The sequence below is a fragment of the Ambystoma mexicanum genome, chromosome 13 (genome assembly GCF_040938575.1).
Source record: "Ambystoma mexicanum isolate Mex_15411 chromosome 13, UKY_AmexF1_1, whole genome shotgun sequence".
Taxonomy (NCBI): domain Eukaryota; kingdom Metazoa; phylum Chordata; class Amphibia; order Caudata; family Ambystomatidae; genus Ambystoma; species Ambystoma mexicanum.
Window position 1 is genome coordinate 786356908 of NC_090938.1, and position 23786 is coordinate 786380693.

Consider the following 23786-nt stretch of genomic DNA (forward strand, 5'->3'; position numbering starts at 1 on the left):
GCCAGGAGGCCAGTCCAAGCCTGGCAACTCATCTATAATGATGAGGGGGTGCCCACCCAGTGGCCCCCTCACCCATTATGGAGGAGCTAAGGAGCCAGCCCAGTGAAACAATGAGCACTCCCTCAGCTGCTTTTTCCAGCTGAACGCCCAGCCGCACATGCTCACTGAGCCATGCAAGGCTGGGGCGTTTTGCTTCGCCAGCATTGCATACCTCATTGGAAATGCTGGCTGGGGCACTGCATGTCTGTATGTGCAAGGGGGAGCTCCTGTGCCTCCTCGCACATACGGACAGAGCAGCCTGGAAGAGGGTGTTTCAGCACCCACATGCAAGCCAATGCAGAAGGTATGTTTATGTTCATTTATTTTATTGAATTGTGTGTATGGATGCGTGAATGCTTTGTTGCACAATCCCCCTACCGACCTGCCAAAATCAGCTCTGCTTCTGAGGCGCTGTGGAGCCCAGGGTACAGAGATGGTATTTTTTTTACTGGCTTTCTATCATAGATGTCCAGTCAAAATACCATGCTTTCCCCCTTGGCACCCCAGGGCCTTGCATACACACATAACCATGTTGATTGTCTTAGGCCTAGTGGGGCCCAGGGGACAGGGATGGTATATTTCTGCTGGACAGCTATCATAGAACATGTCATGCCTGCCCCCTGGTCCTCCCCAGCAGCAATTGCAAACTGTTTGGATATTTACCCATATTTTTTATTAGAATGCTCTATAATGCAACATTTGAACCCATTAGTTTATGAAAAAAAATCACGGGAGGGGGGAGACTCCCCCAACCCCCTTTGATTGGTTCGGACTCCCTCACTGCGCTCGGTCACTATATTATTGGGGGAAATAGTTATGCCCCTCCACTTAAAAAATTCACCAGCCGCCGCTGGCTCTCGGACTGTGTTGGGAACGGGATGGGGGAGCCCAGGGACTGTGGTGGGAGCAGGATGGGTGGGAACCATGGGATAGTGGTGAGAGCAGTGTGGGGAGAGCTCAGGTACTGGGTAGGAGTGGGATGAGGGAGCCCAGCCACTGTGATGGGAGCAGGTGGGGAGCCCAGGAACTATACTGGGAGTAGGGTGCAGTGACGGTGCACAATAGATACTGTACATTTGGCATTTTTTGGGGGGCCCGGCCTGCCCAAATTTTGCTCAGAGGGGGACCCAGGCTAAACATTTTTGAAGACCACTGGCCTAGTGGATTTACAATGTGAGGCAACTTCTTTGATTGGCATGCTCGTCAGAGACTCATATATAAAACAATCCAGTGTGCTCCAGTATGGACATCTCACATTTCACAGCTATCTCTATAAAAAAAAGAACATCAACACAGAGGGGCGAGGCAGGGGGGTCCCGAAAAATGTATTGTTTGCTCAGGGGGGCCTTGGCATAAAAAGTTTGAAGACCACTGCTATGGACATAGCCTGCTGTATAACAAAATACACAATAGTTGGTAGAACACGTCCAATGCCACCAGCCATAACTAGGTGATTGTCTATGTGACTAAAAAAGTCACAGGAGCAGTGAGAAGGGGGTTACTAAGTACACCTTTGGCACTCCACTGAAGGTGGTGTGTGCCAATCTCTGACTATTGAGTTTTGGGAGAGACACTAGGAACTGTAGTTACTTAAGCATATAGAAAAATAATCTTAAAGGAGGACCCTAAGGATCCCCAGCAACGCTGCCCATAAGGAGCTGTGTGCTGCAGTAGTAAAACACAGATGCCTTTAAGTGCTATGGAGCAGACAGACCCCACAGTACAGGTAGAATACAAAGAATAGAGTTCCAAAAGACAGAGCCCACAAGAATGAATGAGAGGGAAAAGAATCTACTCATTCAGGATTGAAAGAAACAGGTCTAGAAGTCCAGCAAAATGTGCTGGGGTCTCACTAGGAGAGGGGATGAAGCACAATAATGATAAATCTCCCTAACAGTAATGCCTGCTAGTTCTGTTGTGATGTTAAAACCCTATTGGGAAATGGTTGAAAAGTCTTACTTTGGACCTTGTGAAAGAGGCTCTTGTCCTGTCACAGGGATGAAATAAGGCCATCATCATCCGGGATGCATCACCATTTTTGTTTCCTCAATTCCCTTCACCAAGAAGGCCCTATTTTGTTGTCTACTCGTCATCCTGAAGTTTAAAACAAACCTGTTCAAGTGCTGGAAACCGGACTTGAGAATTCTTCACTTAGTGGTACTATGCAGGCATATGTTCCAAACCAAAAGCAGTAGAGGGAATTGGCATGGCTCACCAGGACTACTAATGCAAAAGAATATGCAGTTGAGATTGGAGGGCTACCAAACGTGTACCTAATTTAAGAAAGATTTAAAGGTGAAGATGTCTAGGTGAAAATTTCTACATATGATCATACAAGAGAGTTTAGAAGGGGAATGTTTGCCATGGGAAGCTCAAGCTGGCAGGATAGCTCAGGGGTAATACAGGGCCTTGGGAACAGGATGATGCTATGCAACATAGGATCGAACTCGGGTCAATCGCTTAGAAGCTGGAGGAGTCTGGTATGGGTGCTATATAAAGCACCAATAATAACAATAAGGATAAACCAGAATATCAAGGTAATGACGGGGGAAGAGAAATCAACTGTCTATTAGTGGATTAGCTACGTGAAAAAGGCGGCGGTTATGAAACTTTGCTTCAATCCGATGCAGTCAAGAGAAGTCGTTGGGGACTGGTATGGCTTAACACATGTAGACTGGTCCTATTGACCATGTGGTGAGAAGAAACTGCAACTACAGTATGCCATATTTAATGATTGCAGGTAGAGACTAGACTGGTGGTGGTTTCATTTCCCTGGAACCCTATATAACAGGTTCTCCCACTAAGACGATGAGTACTTGTAGTTGACTAGTCTGGCAGGTAATCCAGCCTGTGCCTGCCTGGCAGTGATGGGCTTCTGAGAAATTATTTCAGCAAAGTTAATACTGGTGCAAGGTGTTATCAAGGAGTGACCGTGATACGGGCGATTCTCTCTGATAGCTCAAACATTCATGTATAATTAAATGTGTGGTTAGGTGAAAACTATTATCATGTGTTTGCACTATTTATTAAAACAGATTGTCATTTTTTATATCTATGTTGTTCTGATAATAATACAAATAGGTAGATTTTAAAAAATACATTAAAAAAAGTCTCAAAGTTTCCATTTCTTACTTTAACCTTTTCGTAAACAGTGTCCATTCTTCCATTTTCCATCCTGCAACCTTGTGTTGCTCCTAGTATTGCTCCCATATTGTTAAATGTTGCGTTTAAAAAAAATATGTATTAGCCCAATTAAAAACACCAATCTGCCAGTGTCCGAAGCCAACCTACAATTAACCTGTCCAGGCTGTCCTCTTGTATCGATCGTACTGTACCAGGCAGCGTCCGGTATCCCACTGTACCCGAGTCCTTACATGTTCTGCGAGTTGCTCTCTCAACCGCTTGCAACAATGTCAAAGCTGCGTATCTGTGATACTGTGCAATCATAATACACAATAATATGATGTGTAACAACAGACCAACGTATGTTCCTCCGATTGATGACGTTTAGAATAAGGATGCTGGAGCACTACTCAACACTGCAATCTGTTTCCCTGGAAATACATATTGCCTTCTTTTGAAAAGTGGCTCTCCCTTTAATCTATTGATCAAGGAAGGTCTCCCAATGCCATGGCTGACAGGAGCCGCTTTAGCTTTCTTTTAGTACTTGAGGGACTTTGCACCTATCTCCAAAAAGACGCCAGGGAGAATAGGCATGCTTTAGCAGTAGGACATAGATTATTACCATAATGAATTCACATATGGGTTAGCATCTAAATCTCAGATGAACCTGGATACAAAGTATTCCTGGATACGCACAACAACTTCGTCCATATGAGATCACCCCACCTCACTAACCTGGCGAGGCCAAACGGTGGGGAACTTGAATGACATTTTTTCACAAACTATTTCCTCAAAAACAATGCTCCCATCCACTTTGAAAGAACAACATTAACTTAATTCAGATTTGAATGGAAGAACAAACCTTTTTGGTTTTGGCACATATGGTGGAACATTACCACTGTCATGTACCTAAATCATTGAGACAGAAAGGAGAGAGAATAGAAAAGGTGTTGAGAAACTGGCAATTTAGTTAACATAGCATATAGGATTGCTATTGGCATGCATTGGCTGTATCTCAGATTGTTATTTTGTGTATCCTTCCACTAACCATTCTTTTTTTTTAGTCCTTCACCATAGCCCTTCTCCTTCATCCTAGTACTTCTTCGTAATAGTTCTCTGTACTAGTCCTCCTCCTCGTCCTAGCCCTATTTACTTCTCTGTCTCCTTCATTGCAATTATACTCCTTCGTCATAGACCATCAGAGTCTTTCATCATAGCCCTTCTCTATCCTAGTCCTCCCCCTTCAACCTGGTCCTTCGCCATATTCCTTCTTCAGTAAAGTCCTTCATCATAATTTGTCTCCACCATAGTCATTCGTCCTAGTCCTTCTCTTTCATTCTAGTCCTTCAACCTAGTGTTTACTCCTACTCCTTCTCCCTAGCCCTCAAGCTCCCTAGTGCTTGTCCTTTGTCCTAGTCCTTAGTCCTAGTCTTCCCCCGGCCTTGTTGCCGTCCTTCATTGTAGTCGAACTCTCAGGAACAGTGTCTCTTTCAGTCACAACTCCTTCTCTCTCGTTCTCCCTTGTATCGCTTCATCCATCTTTTCTACTTTTCCCCAGCCATATGTCCCTCTGTCTCTCTTAATGTCGCTTTCTTGTTTGTTCTCTCTTCCCCTTCTACTGACTGAGTCGTGATGGTGCTGTTTGGGGTGGAAATGGGGCAAAAGAAAGCAAAGAAAGAATTAAAGGGCATGTGGGGAGCTTGTATGGGAGCTGCTGTTACGAACAATCATAGTGTTCTTGGCAGATGGTCATTCTGGTGCCGTTGGCGGCGTATCTCGAATATACAATCTCTCCAATCCAAGATGGCCGGGGTTTTACCGGTGGACAGTGCAGTGTTTCGGGAGACCGCAGACCAAGCTCCTCCCATTCATCACAGGAACGTATTTCCGGTCCCGGATCCATCACAGCATCGCGTTGCTACTGTACACAGAAGTCACGCTTCGAACCCTCACATCCACCCCCCGGAACTCCTGAGCCAGCACTTTCGTAGCTCAACACGACACGGAAACCTCCGGGACCCTTCCACTTTAAGTAGGCAGCATTACTCATCAGTCTTCCATAATATACTCCCTCCACTAGCGCTTGTTAACCCTCTCCTCTGTTTTCTCTGCACAGCTCAACCCACATCTTGCACGCACACGGACCACACCTCCCGACTGCCACTGCGGTTGGAAACCAAGTCCTGGCCCTCAGATACTAGTTCCAACACCCATTCGGGATTACGGTACGGAAAGGAAGGTAGACTTCCGTCATCGCAATACTTTCTCTCTTTGAAACTGCATTCATTTACCGACGTGTCTGTTTTCACATAGATATTTACCTTCGTCCTGCACGTGGGATCCAATCTCTCCGCATCTCCATACAGTCTCACTCCAAGGGTAGGTTCCACTTGCTTGAACCTACTTTCCTTTCTCGCTTACCTTTCTATCAGGTATAATCTCTCCCCTCTCATTTTCAGCCAACACGGACAGCTGAGGGAAGGAGACGTTGAATTCAACACAAAGGAATAAAAACGCCAAACCTACTCTACGGAGATACGCACCTGTATCCTGTCCCGTCCAGCCTCTCCTCCGTTGGACTCCACCAGCGAGGGTTTTCTCCCCCTTGAGGGTTTCCCTGGCGTCTTCACTCTGCGCCGATTGATCAGCACCGAGAGAGGGTGTCAGGTGAATCACTCCCTTCCTCCGAGTACCCTCCGAAGACCAGGTAGGAGACGCCTTGTTCATATACTCGTGTGATTTTGGGAAGGTGATTGTCGGCGCATCCCTCATATTGAGGGACGCTATTTATATAGGCTGGTTCCCTATTAACAGCCATAACAGCTGCATACTAACATCATAGAATGTGATGTATGAGAATTTCACTTGATTATATTAAAACAACCAGCCCATGTGTTTGCATATGGACCAGTGTGTAAATTTAGCAGCTGTTAGCCTCGCTTTCTAGGAAGGTTCGAGCTATGCGTGTAACTTAATCTCTATTATTAAGAATGAAACTTCCAGTCAAGAACTAAGCAGAGGAGCTTATTCAGTTGTACCGGAAGTAAATGGTTCACTGTGAATGCTGCTTAAATAAATTTCAGCCAGAAAATGGCATATGTCCTTCAGGCTATCGAATCTTCATCACAACATATATAACTAGCAACTTTACATTAATATATTGATGCCCCTTTGCATAGAGATCACTGCTAAACTGGTACGGGGCCTGGTGCAGCGCAATATTCTCATCTTGCAGAAAAGGATAGTTATCAAGCAATACATCCCTCCCATGCATTGACTAATATCATGTATATTAATTCTATTTCAGAGTAGTATTGGCCCTGCAGGACACTCGCAGCAGGCTGTGTAAGTTGTAGGCTTTGCGCCCCAGCTTTCCATTAAACATTTTATAAGCATTTAATCAGCCAGCAGAGGCCAACGGCTCATGCAATAAAAGTCATGTGGTAACTGGACATCACAAATTCATCAGCTTGCATGTTCTCTGGGCTATGCCTGTTCTTTATGGGGCCAACACAGATTCATACCTGTAAATGTAAAAGGCATTGATCAACAGCAAACGCGAAAAACTATTGGCTTTGCCAATGTTAGTTTCCTTAAGGTTCACAGCCTACAAAATGCACCTCCTTAATGTAAACAGCACTAGGTCTTCTTTTAGAAATATATATTTATACAAATTTGGCTGCCATACAATCTATATGACTTCATTTGTTTGTATTTATCAGGAGAATCAAGTTGATTTTGGGTGAAAAGGCCATAAAACGTCAAAAGGCCTTAGACCCAAGCACATAGCCTAGAGATGCCAGCAAGCTCTGTCAAAATCAAGCATGACTCGTTGTCTCCCAGATATCCCCTTCAAAGTTCCCTAGTAACCCTACACTACTTCATTCAAGCAAGGCAGGCCCTAGATCGCAACGCCTTGACTACCTGTTAACCATAACCCCTAGATAACTAGTTGGGAAGACTTTCTAAAACCAACGCCTGATCACTGCAATACTGGACAGGCTTGTTGGCCAGTGCAGTCCCCTGTGCTCCTTCTCAGACTTCATCAGTACTTAATTTGTCACCTCAGGTCACTTGTTTAGTGTCTATTTGTTCCCATGTTTCTGAGTTAATCTCAGACCAAAAAGAGAATAAAACCTCCTGGGTAGCAAAAATAGCCTAGAAACTCCATTACATCCAAGCTTACTCTTTTTTTGGAACGGCGACTTTAGTGAAAAAGAGTTAGCAGGGTAGGACCTACTTCTGCTGGGATACTTCAATCCCCAGCCAAAAAATGTAAGATTAGGTGACTGTTTTCTCTTGGTACGCACTGGGAAATTAACTTGGTGTCTCACCATGCAACGCCTGTAGTCCTCTAGTGGTTTGCTGGGACTAGGGGTCCCAATCCAGCCGGGTGTATGCGACCTACCCGGGCATAAGCCAGGGCCAGCCTACTCCAGAGTTGGGAGGGCCCAAGTTCCTGCAACCACAGAATGTGAATTGACTGTTAAGACCGGTACCACTTTCAAGCACCCAATGCAAATGCAATGCACCCTCAATTCTGACCCAAGTTCTCTTTTATTTATTTCAGAACTACCAAGTTCTGCGGACCGCAGGGGCAAACCGTCAACACCCATACAGATTCTGACATTCCCGTGTCTCTCGTATGAGAAAAGCATTACTCACCGTAGCCTAAATGGAGTAGAAAATGGACGCCAAACATCCAGAATAACATCACAGAGACCATTAAAAAAAACACACCAAAAGGAGACGGCCGGGCTAAGAGGGGTTTATGTAGGATTATACTGTGATGACCCAACTTGAGGAAAAGACAGCTTTAGGCGTGGGCCCCTGAATAAGGTAGAGTGCGGAACAAATGGGGGAAGGAGGCAAGAGTAGAAGCAGGAAGGCACTGGTATCATGAGACCCATGAGAGCCACAGCGAGTAAAGGGTGTTTGGATGGGGTCAGGAGGTGTGTAGTGGACAGAGAAACCAGGAGGATGACGAAAGGTGGAGCGGTGTATTGAATAATTATCGGAGGAGTTGGATAGGAGTGCAGGTGAGGTAATGTGTGCGAGAGACAGTGGTACCCAGTGGAGAGTGAGGGGGAGTGCAGTGTAGAAGGCAGAGGAGAGGGGGAGTGTAAAGGATGAAGGAGAGAGTAGGTAGAGAGATGAGTCAATTGTATTGAATGGTATAGAAATGGAAGAGGCAGGAGTTGTAGGGGGAGGTTGGAGGGCAGAGAGAGTCGTTGTGGTGAAAGGAAGAGACACATAGGCGGAAGAGGAGTGTGAGACGATCGGGTGACATAGGAGGAAAGAGATGGGAGGAGAGAGAGAGGAAAGAAGGGAAGAGCGAAAGAGAGGAAGAGAGAGATGAGGGGCAGGAAGACCAGAGGGAGTAGGAGGCGAGAGGAGAAGGTGGGAGAGTAGGAAGAAGGAAGACGAGAGAGAGTAGGAGGAGAAAGTAAGAAGGCAAAACACAAGGGAGAGGTGTGAAATGGAGAGGGAGAGCCTTTGAGAAACAGAGGCAAAATCGTGAATATCATTCAGACCATCGTTTTTAGGAAAACTAGAGTAGGGTACTCGCCGGAGGGAGTAAGCTAGATAAGGCCTTGGCCTTTAGGCCCTCCCAGAGTAGAGAGGCTACTTTAGACAGTAGCAGGTTACCGGTTTGTACTGTTCATGCTTACCTGGCCCGCAGGGAAGCCTGGGTCAGGGTGGACCGAGCCCAGAGGAGAATGAGGAACCAGCAAGACAAAACCTATACTCAAGTTACCCAACAGTCTCAAACCCCTTTCAACCAAGATATTAAAGAGTTCTCAATAAAAACCCTTGAACCATCTATCAAACTTGTGAGTTACTTAAGGCTGTCTGTGACACTGTACTGTGTGAATTTAAGAATGCAGAGAGATCCGACTACTGGACATTTCCAATTGGTGTGAAGGCTCAGGGTTCCTTCCCATTTTTGCTGCATAGACTACACCAAGATGCACCTTAGTGTTCATGATAAATAGAGCATCAGAGCATGTCAACAAGAAAAGCCACTTAAGATTAAGGCAACATATGCAAATTACACACACGCACACATACTAATTGATAAGTGAAGCACATAACTTTGTTGCTTCTTGGCAACAGTACTAGGATGTTTGATTTGACAGAGGGATTCCTTTGTGGTCACCCCATGCTTTCCCAGAGCAACAAGCAGTGAAGCAGCAGCTGATGAGTAAAACCATGAGGATAGCAGAGAGGAATATAAAGACAACCTGATGTAATACAAAGCAGTGGACTCACCATATAAACTGAAACCTTCCTTCAGCCCTGAAGCCAGTTTGTACACGGATGGGTGCACCTCGGTCTTAAATATCTGCAGGACGCTGTGGGGAGAAAGAGGTCGGGTGACAACTCAGTGTTAAAGAAGCACTTCAGGGGTGTGGTTTTCCCTAAAGTACAACTCCCTAGAAACAGATGTACTCCCTGTTGCAATGTTTATAAAAACAGGCATTCTAACAGAATTCCTTGCTTGGGGCGTTGCAGACTGGGACTATGGTGAGAAGATCAGATCAGGGGGAATGTAAGCCTAACAGGAATTCCTTCCAGTAGGATGAACACGCTGGGAATCTAGTGAGAGGATCAGATCAGAGGAATGTTATCCTAACAGGAAGTCCTTCCATGAGGAGGGACACACTGGGATTATGGTTAGAGGATCAGATCAGGGCAATGTTATCATAACAGTAATTCCTTCCAGGAAGAGGAATACGCTGGAACTGTGGGGGTATTAGATTAGGGGAAGGTTTTCGTAACAGGAATTCCTTCCAGGAGGACAGGAGGACTTGGACTCTGGGACTAAGGTGAGAGGATCAGATTAGGGGAAGGTGGTCCTTGCATGGGGAGGGATATGCTGCAAATGTGGTGAGAGGATCAGATCAGGGGAATGCTATCCTAATAGGAATTTGTTCCATGGGGTGGGAAATGGTGGGACTCTGGTGAGAGGATCAGATATGGGGAATGTTATCCTAACCGCAATTCCTTCCTTGGGAAGAGACAATTGGAATGTGTCGAGAGAATCAGATCAGGGAAATGTTATCTTAACAAGAATTCCTTACATGGAGCGGGACACGCTTGAAATGTGGCGAGAGGACCAGGTCAGGTGAATGCAATCCTAACAGTAATTCCTTCCACGGGGAGGGACACACTGGGAATGTGGAAAGAGGATCAGATTGGGGAAATGTTGTCCTGACATGAATTCCTTTAATCAGGAGGAACATGTTGGGACTATGGAGAGAGGATCAGATCAGAGGAATGTTTTCCTGACAGGAATTCTTTCCACAGGGGGGGACACGTTGGGAATGTGGTAAGAGGGTCAGATCAGAGGAATACTATCCTTACAGAAATTCCTTCCATGGCGAGGGACACAGTGGGTCTGTGGTGAGAGGATCAGATATGAAGAATTGTATCCTTACAGGAATTTCTTCCACAGTGAGGGACACGCTGGGAATGTGGTGAGAGGATCAATCAGGGGAATGTTATCTTAACAAGAATTCCTTCCATCGGGGGGGGGTGAGGGGGGGAGACACGCTGGGAATGTGACAAGATGACCAGATCGGGGAAACGTTGTCCTGACAGGAAATCCATAAATGAGAGGGACATGCCGGGACGGTGCACCTATGAAGGAAATGGGCCATGACGAAATTGTGACACAATGTCCATATGAAGGGAGTGAGCTTATTATGCATGTATGTCCATAACCATGCCTATACCTACACAGCTAAAACCTTACCCTTCCAGATACCACACAACCCACTCTTCTCTCTCACCCTCACCCCCTGTACCCCAACAGACCTCACTGCATCAAGATGTCTCAGCCACTCGGGCCTTGAACAGGTGATAAAGGAGGGTGGAATTGGAAAAGGGAGGCTGTAAAGTACTCCCCAGTTCTTAAGAGTACACCCCTAGAGCATTGTGCACAGTTCTGGTGTCCCAAAGTACTGTGCTCAGGTCTGGAGCTCTCTTTTGGGGTAATATGACCAGTTCTGAAGTCCTCCGCTAAGTACAGTGTACCGACCTGCAGGACTCAACTAGCATAATTGGCTGAAGTCGAGGGTGGGATGAGGGGCTGAATGCTCATCACCAGGGGTATTAATGATGGGCACCAGATGGCTACATTCTGCAGCACCTCGAGAATAATTATGAAGCACCAGGAGCGTTATCAAGCAACCCCTGATATTCTTTAAAGCAGCTTCTAATATTTGAGCAACATCCATTTACATATGTAAAGGCCTTAAAAAGTGATGGTAGCAATTCTGTTTATAGATACTTTAATTCTGGTGGTTTATTGGGGAAGGTGGGGTCGTCTGCATTTTCTCTTATGAGTTAGTTTTTAAAACTGGTGTAATTTCTCCTGGCTAGAAATGTACAGTGGGCATGTTTACCAGTGTGTCACAGGACATCAGGCACACATTTTACTGTGCCCCAATACGTCTTTCCCTCACAATCAGTGTTTCTATGTGGCATATAGTGTTTTGATGGGCAAGCGCATTTATTTTCTGCTTCTGGACATTGTGGCAGATCTCGATTACCTGCACCGTTTCATTTGCTTTTCCACAAAACTACTTCTAAAAATAAGGCCTTTTAGCCAACATGGTGAGAATTACGGACTGTAGAATTCAATGCTTGACTGTATATTTTCCAAATGTTTTAGTGCAATACAATGCTGAGTTTTCCCCCCACCGGCCCTTAGTGCAGCAGTACAAACATATGACGAGCCACCACCCCATCCCATCATCCTCTTACCATTCCACTACCCCATCCCATCTCCCCACCCCACCATCCCATTAAAATTCCACCTGTCTCTTACCATCCCACCACTGCATTCCGAGCCCACGGTTCACTTACCAGTATGTGTCTTTGTCCATGTTGACAATATGGGTCCTTTAAAACAAGAGGAAAATAGCGTAAGTTTCTGTGTTCTGATTGTCCTTATATTTTAATAATCATACAATGGATGCTGTGATTGTTTGTCTGGTTGGTATATGTGCATCTGCGTGTAGTAGGGTGATTTGGTGATAGTCTCTGAATGTGTTGGGTGTGCACCTTTCTGTTGCTGGTGATTGAGTGCTGTAAGCATGCAGGTTGCTCGGTGTTGGGTATCCCAGAGCACTTTCCATATTCATGGAATGACGGTCTGCCTGTCCAAAACCCTGCTCTCTCAGCCATGTGGGATCTATCCCAGAGCACCTTCGATATTCATGTAATGACGGTCTGCGTATCGCAAACCCTGCTCTCTCAGCCATGTGGGATCTATCCCAGAGCCCCCTCCATATTTAGGGAATGGTGGTCCGCCTATCGCAAACCCTGCTCTCTGTGCCATGTGGAATCTTTTCCAGAGCACATTCAATATTTATGGAATGATGGTCCATCTATCACAATCCCCGCTCTCTCATCCATGTGGGGTCTTTACCACAGCACCTTCCATATTCATGCAATGATGGTCCGCCTATCGCAAACCCTGCTCTCGTGTGATCTATCCCAGAGCACCTTCCATATTTAGGGAATGAAGGCATGCCCATCACAAACCCTGCTCTCACATATGTGGGGTCTATCCCAGAGCACCTTCCATATTCTTGGAATGATGGTCCACCTACCGAAAACCCTGCTCTCTCCTCCATGTGGAATCTATCCCAGAGCACTTTCCATATTTAGGGAATGAAGGCCTGCCAATCGCAAACCCCTTTCTCACATCCATGTGGGAACTATCCCTGAGCACCTTCCATATTTAGTGAATGTCAGTCTGCTGTCACGGGATGGCACTCTGTTAAGAGTGGCACAGGACACCCAGGAAGGGTTTGGGTAGTTGTGCCGGAGTAAGATGGACAGATAAGTACACACACAGCTGAAAGTAAAAGAGAACAAAGAGTAGGCAAGTGTAGCAAGGGAATAAGGTACAACAGATTACATTCCCTCTTGGGGTGTATGCAGATATAGGAAAAGAGTATTCCACTGACCTTAGGAAAAACTCTAGCCTTCTGCACAGTTTGCTATAACAGAGGCCCACGCTGTTTGCTCATGGCTTGGAAGAACAGCTATGGGTGTCTGTAACGCAGAAACGAGACAAGGGAAGGGGCAGAGGTTGCCTGACGGAAACCAACAGACAAGCTCTGTACAAAGGGGTCTACAAACAGTACAAGAGAAGACACTAACAGACAAATCCAGGAAAAAGGAAGTCGATGAGCAAACTAGCAGAAGGAAATGAAGGGAAAGCCGTATAACAGGATTGGATAGGGATAAATAACAGAAGGTTGAAAACAAGGAAGAAAGCAAGGGAGCAGCAGACAGGAAACAGGGGGACTGCAATAACTGAAAGTAAATAATGTAGGTAAACTGTTGTGGATAGCAGAGGACGGTAGGGTACACGGTTGAGAGCTCAGAGGAGCAGGGAAGCAATGAGCAAGCCCAAAGGAGCAGGGCTGTAAGGAAGGGAGCCCAGAGGGAAAGGGTTTAGGGCAGCGGAGTGAAGTAGGCTGCACGGCTAGGAGCCCAAAAGGGCCGGGCAGCAAGGAGTGAGCCCAGAGGTGCAGGGCCGCTGACTGTATAAGGCTGCAGAGGACTGTAGAGGGATGCTAGGCTGAGAACCCAGCGGACAAAGGCTGTAGGTAGCAAGCAGCGGAGCATGATCGGCTGCAAGGTAGGAAGCCCCGAGGACAAGGGCTGTTGGCAGCGGAGAGAAGCAGGCTGCGCGGCAAGGAGCCAGAAGGACCGGGCAGCCAGGAGTAAGTCCAGAGGAGCAGGGCCGATGACTGTAGCAGGCTGCAGAAGACTGTAGAGGGCTGCTAGGTTGGAAGCCCAGCTTACGAAGGCTGTAGGTAGAAGGCAGCGGAGCGTGATCGGCTGCAAGGCAGGAGCCTGGAAGACACAGGCGGAAGGTAGCAGCGGAGCGTGATCGGCTGCAAGGCAGGAGCCTGGAAGACAATGGCGGAAGGTAGCAGCTGAGCGTGATCGGCTGCAAGGCATAAGCCCGGAAGGGCAAAGGCGGAGGCTTGGAAGCAGCAGAGCGTGATCGGCTGCAAAGCAGAGAGCCCGGCAGGGCACTGGATCCAAAGCAGGAGTAAGGAGGAACCGCATACAAAGATCCGTAGCTCGAAGCAAAAAGGTGCTGGAAGGACTCTTAATGCAAGAGACTGAGCCCCTGCAAGCAGCAGCTTTTATACCGCCCTGCCCAGCACAGAGGCAGGCTAATTGGTCGCACCTGGATCAGCACACCTGCATACAATCTGCCTCCTCCCTCTCTGTTCCTGAGCTGGTGGAAGCAGAGCTGATCCCTAGGGCTTCTGGGGATTGTAGTTCCGATGATGACAAATAGGAATAGCCAGGTATAGATAGTTATAGCCAAGTGCATTGTGGTAAGTGCAGTTTGTTGGGAAAAATAGAAAAGCACCAAAGTCTCGCAAATGGGAAATAAGGTCCAAGAAGTAAATAGCGGTTGATCCAAGAGTTTTCCGCAGATAAATGAATAACAATTAGTCCATATTAATCGCCAATGTATGCGCCCATGGCGCAGGCATGACAGTATGCCCCTCTCCAGGCCCCTCTCCAGGCCCCTCTCTGGGCTCCCTGAAGACCGACCTACAAGAAGAATGTCTGTCATACCAAAAAGGACCATCATGAAGCACCAAAAACTGTTTAAGGTTGCAAGGTGAGAGTCTTGAAGGACGGAGACAGTATCAATGTTCTGAACCTTTGAGGTAGAAATCAGAAAAGACAAAGTCTTTGGAGCACAAAACCCAACAGGGTGTTCATGAATAGAGGAACTGTGAATGTCTGCTGCAGATTCCATGGCAAATCTTGCTTTGAAAGGAACCAGTAAGGTGTTGAAAGGTGGAGCCAGAGGTACAGCAGAGTTGGTTGCTCTAGGAAGGTTTTCCAAGGCGTCAGAAGCAGCAATGGCAAAGTCAAGATTAGCCGCAGAGAATTCAGGAGTCACAGCAGCGGGTTCTCCATGATTTGTAAGAAGTTTAGAAGCCACATCCGCAGGGTGATCATGAATGGCTGTAGATAGTTTCGGTGCTGTAGCAACTGGGAGTGTGGGTACCATAGAAGAACCAGCGGGCAGTGACGCACCTGAGACTGATAGAGTAGAGTCTGGTAGTTTTAGTGCTGCAGAGGTACCAGCAGGAACAACCGGAGCTGTAGTCCCAAAAGAAAAGTTGTTATCTGACTTAGCAACAGGTTCTGTCCTTGCAGGCAGAGAGGAAGGGGGTGCTTCTGCTGCAGAAAGAGTGAAGTGAGATGCTGCAACAGTAGCAGATTTAGAAGTATTAACAGGAGGAGCAGCAGAGATTGGGCTAGCAGATACAGTAACAGGTAGTATGACAGATGTGGGGTCAGGATAGGGTAGGCGTACTGAAGGCTGGTCTTCAAAGTCTGGTGTGCTCAGATTGCTAGGTGCGTCTGGGGTATTGACTGTTTGAAAGGCTGGATTCCAGACAGGTACTGGGTATTGTTCAGAATCTGACTCATGGTCTGGTGTACAAAAACCCTTAGAAGCAGAGTACGTTTCTGATTTTGTCACTTCAGAAGAGGCTGTAAAGTGTGAGTAAAGGACAGTAGTCAGAGGTAAGAGCGGAACAATCCTTTGACTCAGAAGGATCTCTAATCAGAAGATTACACTTGTCTTGTGATGTAATGGCATTGTGAGTGATTTGGCCCACCGAAGGAGTTAATTCTTTACTGTCTGTACAACAACCTGAGTTACTGTGGCTGGAAAGTGAAAGAGCTGTGTCAGACTTTAGAAGGGATGCATATGCTAAATTTAGGTCTTCCATCTGCTTGGTATACGTCTGTATCCTTTTCTGTGTGGCAATTCCAGGCCTTATCATGTCGATCTCTAAAGACAGAATATCGGGTGTAGGACATAGTGTCAGAAGGTCTGGAATATTGTGTCCCTTCATTAAATTTTTACTATGTAAATAAACAAAGTCATCATAGAGATCTTCGGTCTGTCTTTTAAGGCGTAGGAGTTGTTCTTGAAGCAGGTATGTTCCATTAGCCTGATCTAAAGCTTCAGAATCTAGTGTAGCAGAAAATTTGGTTGTAGCAATAGGAAGACTGACCTTAAGGTTATTATGGTTAGTAGATACTGGGGAAGCATTAAGACAACCGATGGTCAGTTTTGGTCTTTTGTACCCAGGACCAGGTGGACTAACCTCAGGATACTTAATGCCTTGTCCTGTCAAATGAGGGTTTCCAGCAGTCTGGGGAACTTGCCAAGCTGATCTTGAGCATATCACTCTGGCAACAGCGTACTCTGGTTTAGAGTCTCCCACAATGAGTGCAATATCCTTGGCTGTAGCAGTGCTAGATGAATTGTCCGAAGACACAGGAGTGTTTTTCATTGTTTGGGCTAACAAGATCTGTAAGAATTCATTATCTTGCTGTAGCTCTTCAACAGATAAGGACTGCGGATCATAGTCGCAAATGTCATAATAATTATACATGGAAGAAGGGTCAGCAAGCCAGTGAGTGTAGTACCATGCTTGTAAATCTTTTTTTACTAAGGCGAGATTGTTCTTTAGACTAATGTTCTTGTTTGCTGTCTTTAGGGAACCTATAGATTTTTGCAAAGGATTCTTAACCCGAAAGGAAAGCATCCTTGGTCTGTGTGTGCCTTTCCTGCTTATAGAACAAGAAATGTTTTGCTCTTGCATTCTGTCACGGGATGGCACTCTGTTAAGAGTGGCACAGGACACCCAGGAAGGGTTTGGGTAGTTGTGCCGAAGTAAGATGGACAGATAAGTACACACACAGCTGAAAGTAAAAGAGAACAACGAGTAGGCAAGTGTAGCAAGGGAATAAGGTACAACAGATTGGATTCCCTCTTGGGGTGTATGCAGATATAGGAAAAGAGTATTCCACGGACCTTAGGAAACACTCTAGCCTTCTGCACAGCTTGCTATAACAGAGGCCCACGCTGTTTGCTCATGGCTTGGAACAACAGCTATGGGTGTCTGTAACGCAGAAACGAGACAAGGGAAGGGACAGAGGTTGCCTGACGGAAACCAACAGACAAGCTCTGTACAAAGGGGTCTACAAACAGTACAAGAGAAGACGCTAACAGACAAATCCAGGAAAAAGGAAGTTGATGAGCAAACTAGCAGAAGGAAATGAAGGGAAAGCCGTATAACAGGATTGGATAGGGATAAATAACAGAGGGTTGAAAACAAGGAAGAAAGCAAGGGAGCAGCAGTCAGGAAACAGGGGGACTGCAATAACAAAGTAAATAATGTAGGTAAACTGTTGTGGATAGCAGAGGACGGTAGGCTACAAGGTTGAGAGCTCAGAGGAGCAGGGAAGCAATGAGCAAGCCCAAAGCAGCAGGGCTGTAAGGAAGGGAGCCCAGAGGGAAAGGGCTTAGGGCAGCGGAGTGAAGTAGGCTGCACGGCTAGGAGCCAGAAGGGCCGGGCAGCAAGGAGTGAGCCCAGAGGAGCAGGGCCGCTGACTGTAGAAGGCTGCAGAGGACTGTAGAGGGATGCTAGGCTGAGAACCCAGCGGACAAAGGCTGTAGGTAGCAAGCAGCGGAGCGTGATCGGTTGCAAGGTAGGAAGCCCCGAGGACAAGGGCTGTTGGCAGCGGAGAGAAGCAGGCTGCGCGGCAAGGAGCCAGAAGGACCGGGCAGGCAGGAGTAAGTCCAGAGGAGCAGGGCCGATGACTGTAGCAGGCTGCAGAAGACTGTAGAGGGCTGCTAGGTTGGAAGCCCAGCGGACGAAGGCTGTAGGTAGAAGGCAGCGGAGCGTGATCGGCTGCAAGGCAGGAGCCTGGAAGACAATGGCAGAAGGTAGCAGCTGAGCGTGATCAGCTGCAAGGCAGAAGCCCGGAAGGGCAAAGGCAGAGGCTGGGAAACAGCAGAGCGTGATCGGCTGCAAAGCAGAGAACCCGGCAGGGCACTGGATCCAAAGCAGGAGTAAGGAAGAACCGCATACAAAGATCCGTAGCTCGAAGCAAAAAGGTGCTGGAAGGACTCTTAATGCAAGAGACTGAGCCCCTGCAGGCAGCAGCTTTTATACCGCCCTGCCCAACACAGAGGCAGGCTAATTGATCGCACCTGGATCAGCACACCTGCATACAATCTGCCTCCTCCCTCTCTGTTCCTGAGCTGGTGGAAGCAGACCTGATCCCTAGGGCTTCTGGGGATTGTAGTTCCGATGTTGACAAATAGGAATAGCCAGGTATAGATAGTTATAGCCAAGTGTATTGTGGTAAGTGTAGTTTGTTGGGAAAAATAGAAAAGCAGCAAAGTCTCGCAAATGGGAAATAAGGTCCAAGAAGTGAATAGCGGTTGATCCAAGAGTTTTCCGCAGATAAATGAATAACAATTAGTCCATATTGGTCGCCAATGTATGCGCCCATGGCGCAGGCATGACATCTGCCTATCGCAAACTTTGTTCTCTCAAGCCATGTGCAGTCTATCCAAGAGCACCTTCAATGTCACGGAATGACGGCCTGCCTATTTTAAACCCTGCTCTCTCATTAGTTAGTGGGAACGATTGGGATAAGCGCAAGAGAGCAGTGACGTTCTGTTGTCAGCCACAGTTTGGTTAACACCATTCGCTGAGCTTGGCGATGCTTTCCAGTCGGTAGCCATCGTGTGATGTTGTGTAAGGCTATGTGTGGTTTGTTTTGTTGTTGTGAAGTAGTGAAGTTTGTGCGGTTTGTTGTGCTTTATGATTGTGGTTGTGTTTGGTTTAGAGTTTGAAAGGTGTGTGTAGAGGGGTGAAATTGTTAGTGGGTTGGTTATTGGCCTCGCTATCTGGAAGTGATATGTGCTCAATTTCCACGTTCGTTCTAGATGTGGCACGTGAATTTCTCTGTATTTCTATCTAGAAATGGCACTGGCTAACAGTCACAATCCCAACTGTATACGACACATGTCGATATTCACAATTATATCCAAATGTGGCACTGGCCTATCTTTGAAGTCCTGTCTAGATGCGAAGCCAGCTAGCATTTACAATTCCATCTAAATGCATTTGTAATATTCCCAATGCAGTCTAGATGTGGCAATGGCTAATATTTGCTATTCTATCAGAAAGTGGCCCTGACCGACATTCACAATCCTGTATAGATGTGACGCATGCTAATGTTCACAATTCTAGGTGTGGTTCTTGTTAACATTCACAATTCTATCCGAGTGTGGCATTTGCTAACATTAACAGTTCTATCTAAGTGTGGCAATTGCCAACATTCACAATCTGGGTGTGGCATTTGCTAACAATCAAAATGCTATCCAAGTGTGGCATTTGCTAACATTCACATTGCTTTCTAAGTGTGGCACTTGCTAACACTCACGATGCTATCCAGGTGTGGGACTTGCCATCATCCCCAATCCTATCCAGACCTGACGCAGACCAATGTTCACACGTCCTTCCAAGTGAGGCGCTTCCCAACATTCACAGTTCTAAGTGTGGCAATGAGCAGCCCGTCCCACCAGACAGCGGAATAATGCAAACCATGGTAGTCCATCATAGTGAGGTTATATTGGCGGTTCATATTGAAGACGTGACGCGGGCCAATGTTCACACGTCCATCCAAGTGAGGCGCTTGTCAACATCCACAGTTCTAAGTGTGGCACTTCCTAACATTCACAGTTCTAAGTGTGGCAATGAGTGGCCCGTCTCACCACAGACAGCAGAATAATGCAAACCATGGTAGTCCATCACAGTGAGGTTATTTTGGGGGTTCATATTGAGGAAGGGGCAAAGAATGACTTCCTAGCCTTCACACACCCTAATGGCACCTCTGTAGGAATGGTTAGCGCCCTTGGAGGGGAGCCCTCATAGGGAGGTTATATTGGGGACTCCTATTGCTTGCAAGCTACTCCCACGCCTTACGTCCTATCTGAGGGGTAAGGTTGTTGGTAACGTTGGGGATGTATGCTAATTTCTGTCCTCATGGGGTTGTCGCTTGTGTTCTATTACACCTAGCGTCGTCTCTCTTGTTCTTGTAGTGGTTTCCCTTAGTCGGTTCTGGGTTTTGTCTGTGCCATCATCTATTTTGTCAATCTGTTCTTTGTGTTTCCTGTTTGATTGTTTAGTTGTTTCAATTTGGTTCTGAGGTGTTGAAAAGCCAGGTTTTTAGAAGTTTTCTAAATTTGAGGTGGTCTTTGGTGTTTCTTATTTCTTTCGGGAGGTTGTTCCAGGTTTTTGCGGCCAAAAGAGGAGCCCTCTAGTTTTTTCTTGACATATGGTTTTGGTTCCAGGCAGATTTCATTGCTCGATCTGAGGAGACTCGTTGGCTTGTAGATTGTTATTTTCTTTTGTAGGAATTCTGCTCCCTGTCTGTTGATTGCCTTTGTGTTATGCACATTGTTTTGAACGTGATACGATGTTTGATTGGGAGCCAATGTTATATTGTTAGCGCTGGAGTGATGTGGTCTAACGGGGATAGTTTGAGGAAGAGCCTGGCTGCTGCATATTGGATGCGTTGTAATTTCTTCAGGAGATGTTTTGGCATTCCGAGGTAGAGGCTGTTTGCGTAGTCGATTCTTGACATGATGAGGGCGATGATTCTCAGTGTTTTGTGGGTGAAGGTGCGGAAAGGTAGGATTCTTCTTGTTGTGTGAAGGAGGAAGAAGCATTTCTTAATTATTGTGTTTACTTGTGGTTCTAAGGTTAGGGCGTTGTCCATTAGGACTCCCAGATTTTTTACTACCTTAGATGGTGTGGGTGCGGTTCCCTGTTCTGTCAGCCAGGGAATGTAGATGTTGTTCTCTTGGTTTTTGGATATAATCATGATTTCTGTCTTTCCTGGGTTGATTTTTAAGTTGTTGGCGTTCATCCAGCCAAAGACTTATTTTAGGCATTCTATTAGGGTTGAGTGGTTGGCTTGAGTATCTTCGATTTTGTAGATGATTTGAGTGTCGTCTGTGTAATTGTAGCATGTAATGTATTTTTTGAAAATCCTGATTACTGGAGTCTGGTAGTAGATGTTGAAGTATAGTGGTGATAATGAGGATCCTTGTAGTATCCACAGTCGTTAACTTGTGGAGTAGATTTGAAGGGTTTTATCCATACGGTTTCTGTTCTGTCTGCTAGGAATGATTTAATCCAGAGTAGTGCCATGTCCGTTATACCTATATCTTCCAATCTTTTGGTTAGGATGTCATGGCTTACTGTGTCGAAGGCTGTGGAGAGGTCGAGCAGAATTAGAGCCGAGGTTGTGTTGGAGTCTGCGTTTGTTTTTAGGTCGTCCCAGATGGATAGTAGTGCCGGTTCTGTTCCTCTTGCGGGTCTGAAGCCGGCTTGTGCTTGGTCTAGCAAGTGGTGTTTTTCTACATGTTCTTGAGTTCATTTGTATACATACATTTCTAGGAGTTTTGCCGGGTAGGGAATGTTTGAAATCGGTCTGTAGTTGGAGAGGTCTTCCATGTCGCCACTTGTGTTTTTTAAAAGTGGCTTAATATATGCTGATTTGAAGGATCGTGATAAAATTCCTGTTGTAAGTGGCAGATTTCAGAGGTTTCTGTAATATTCTGATAGCGTTCCTTGTGCGAGGATTGATTTGTAGATGTCAGGGGGCAGTGATCCCACTTTCTTGCTGTGTTTTACCAGCTTGACGAAAGCCTCAGCTGATATTTTTGGGAAATTTGGGAGTTTGTGCTGTGGATCCTTGTCAGGTCCGGTTAGTTGAGTGTAAGGGTTGGTTGGTCTGTTTTGTATGATTTGTCGGATGTCGTTGATTTTGTTCTTGAAATGGTCTGCCAAGTCGTTGCATAGTTTCTCTGAGGGGTTGGAGTGTCGCAACCAGGTGGGTTTCTCATTTCTTTAATGATGTTGAACATTTCTTCTTGTGTGTTGGTGGCATTGGTGATTCTGTCATCATAATGCCTTTTCTTTGCCTTTTGAATTTCCTTCCTATATGATCGGATTTGTTTCTGGAACTGGGTTTTCTTATCTTGGTTGTATTCTTTCCTCCATTCCAATTCCAGCTTCTTCTTGTTCTTTTTCATGATGCTTAGTAGTGGGGTGAACCATTTTGCCATTGCTCTTTTTCTTGAGGGGGCAAATGTTTTTTCCGGGGCTATGTTTTCGACTGTGTCAGCAATCCAATTGTGGAGTAGTTCCACTTTCCCGTCTAGGTCTGCCTTCTCCAGTTCTGCTGCTGAAAGTTTGGTCATCTCCAGTTGTTCCATTAGATTGCTTGCTTTGACGGTTTTCCAGTTTCTTTTCAAGGTGGTTGGGAGCTTGAGGGGCTGGATGCTGACTTGAGTTGGTAGTGTGATCACAAATGGATTGATGAGATGGTTGCTCCAAAGTATTTGTATCGGTGGTGCCGTGGTGATACGTTTTTTCTTGGTGAAGATTACGTCAAGGGTATGTCCTGCCGAGTGTGTTGCCCCTCTGACCAACTGGTGAAATTTCATGGTTGTTAGCTGCCCAATTGGTGAGTTTTGAGAGTTGGCGTGTTTTTCTTCCAACCAAATGTTGAAGTCCTCCGGGATTATTAGATGTTCGTGCTCGATGGCCATGTTGGTGATGGCTTCTATGAAATTGTCGACGAAGGTTGCGTCGTATGTTGGTTGTCTGTAAACCAGTATGAATTTGATGTTTGTTTTTGGATTAGCCGATAGGTGTATGACCATGGTTTCGCAGTTGATGATGTTAAGAGGTTTGTCTATTTGGGGTCTATCCTAGAGCACCTTCAATATTCATGGAATGGCGGTCGGGAAGTGGCTAGCAGCGGTTCTAGGTCATTTGGTTGAATCTAAATGGTCGACAGGACAAATGGTTGACACCAAAAGGTCGACAGGTCAAATGGTCGAATGTTTTTTTTTTCACATTTTTTTTTGGGGGGGTGTCCCCCGAGCCCCATTTATTTTGCTAAAAACCCCTTTTTTCCCTAAACGAAAACCTAAAAAATATATATATAAATAAAAAAAAATTCGACCATTTGACCTGTCGACCAAATTGTGTCGACCATTTGTCTGTCGACCATTTGACTAGACATCGCTAGCAGCCAATGGAGTAGGTCGCATTCATGGACCGCTCCAGTCGGGTCCTACAATATACGTATGAATAGCAAGCACTATTGCAATAATTTAGCTGAAAATTGGTGACAGCATGGGGGAGCATCACTGGAGAGCCTAACTTTAAGGAGGTGAGCCGAGCTGTGGCGGAAGAAGGGCGGCGAGGCACAGTGGTGCGGGACTTTGACGGTGCCTTTGTTCAACATGGCAGCCATCCAGGCGGAGTGAAAGCTGTCATGTGGCAGTGGCCCGGGGGCCGTGAGGTACCTGAGAAGCATATAAGGTGCAGAGGCAGGTCTGAAGAGGAGCGGTTGCTGTGAGGGGCAGCAGTGGCACCCGTGAAGAAGAAGACAGCCATCCAACGGTAGGAGCACCTGGATCAGAGTGGAGGAGTGCCGTGGAGCGCTGTTGGATACCCACCGGTTTTGGAGAACCCATACGACATTCCAGGCAAGTGTGTGCTGAGTCCCCGGTAGCCTCGGCCCCCTACGCGAAGAGGCCGAAGAATGAGGACGTACATAATCCCGCAGCCATAACTTTCGTAGCGCTCCAGCAGCCTCCGTGGGATAGGTGGGATAGGAGGAGCCGTGCCACATGGTGAAATAGCATTTTTGAAGTGCGCTCAAGA

General features: G+C 46.4%; 1 protein-coding gene across 2 annotated transcripts in view; it reads right to left on the reverse strand.

The window, feature by feature from the left end:
- MSH5 (mutS homolog 5) overlaps window positions 1-23786 on the reverse strand; it is a 402336-nt gene that overhangs the window by 263289 nt on the left and 115261 nt on the right. For both annotated transcript variants that reach the window (XM_069635150.1, XM_069635151.1), the window contains 2 exons: window positions 12037-12072; window positions 9436-9518 (listed from right to left, as the gene is read on the reverse strand). In XM_069635150.1, the coding sequence (XP_069491251.1) occupies window positions 9436-9518; window positions 12037-12072 (119 nt within the window). The remainder of the gene's footprint in view (window positions 1-9435; window positions 9519-12036; window positions 12073-23786) is intronic.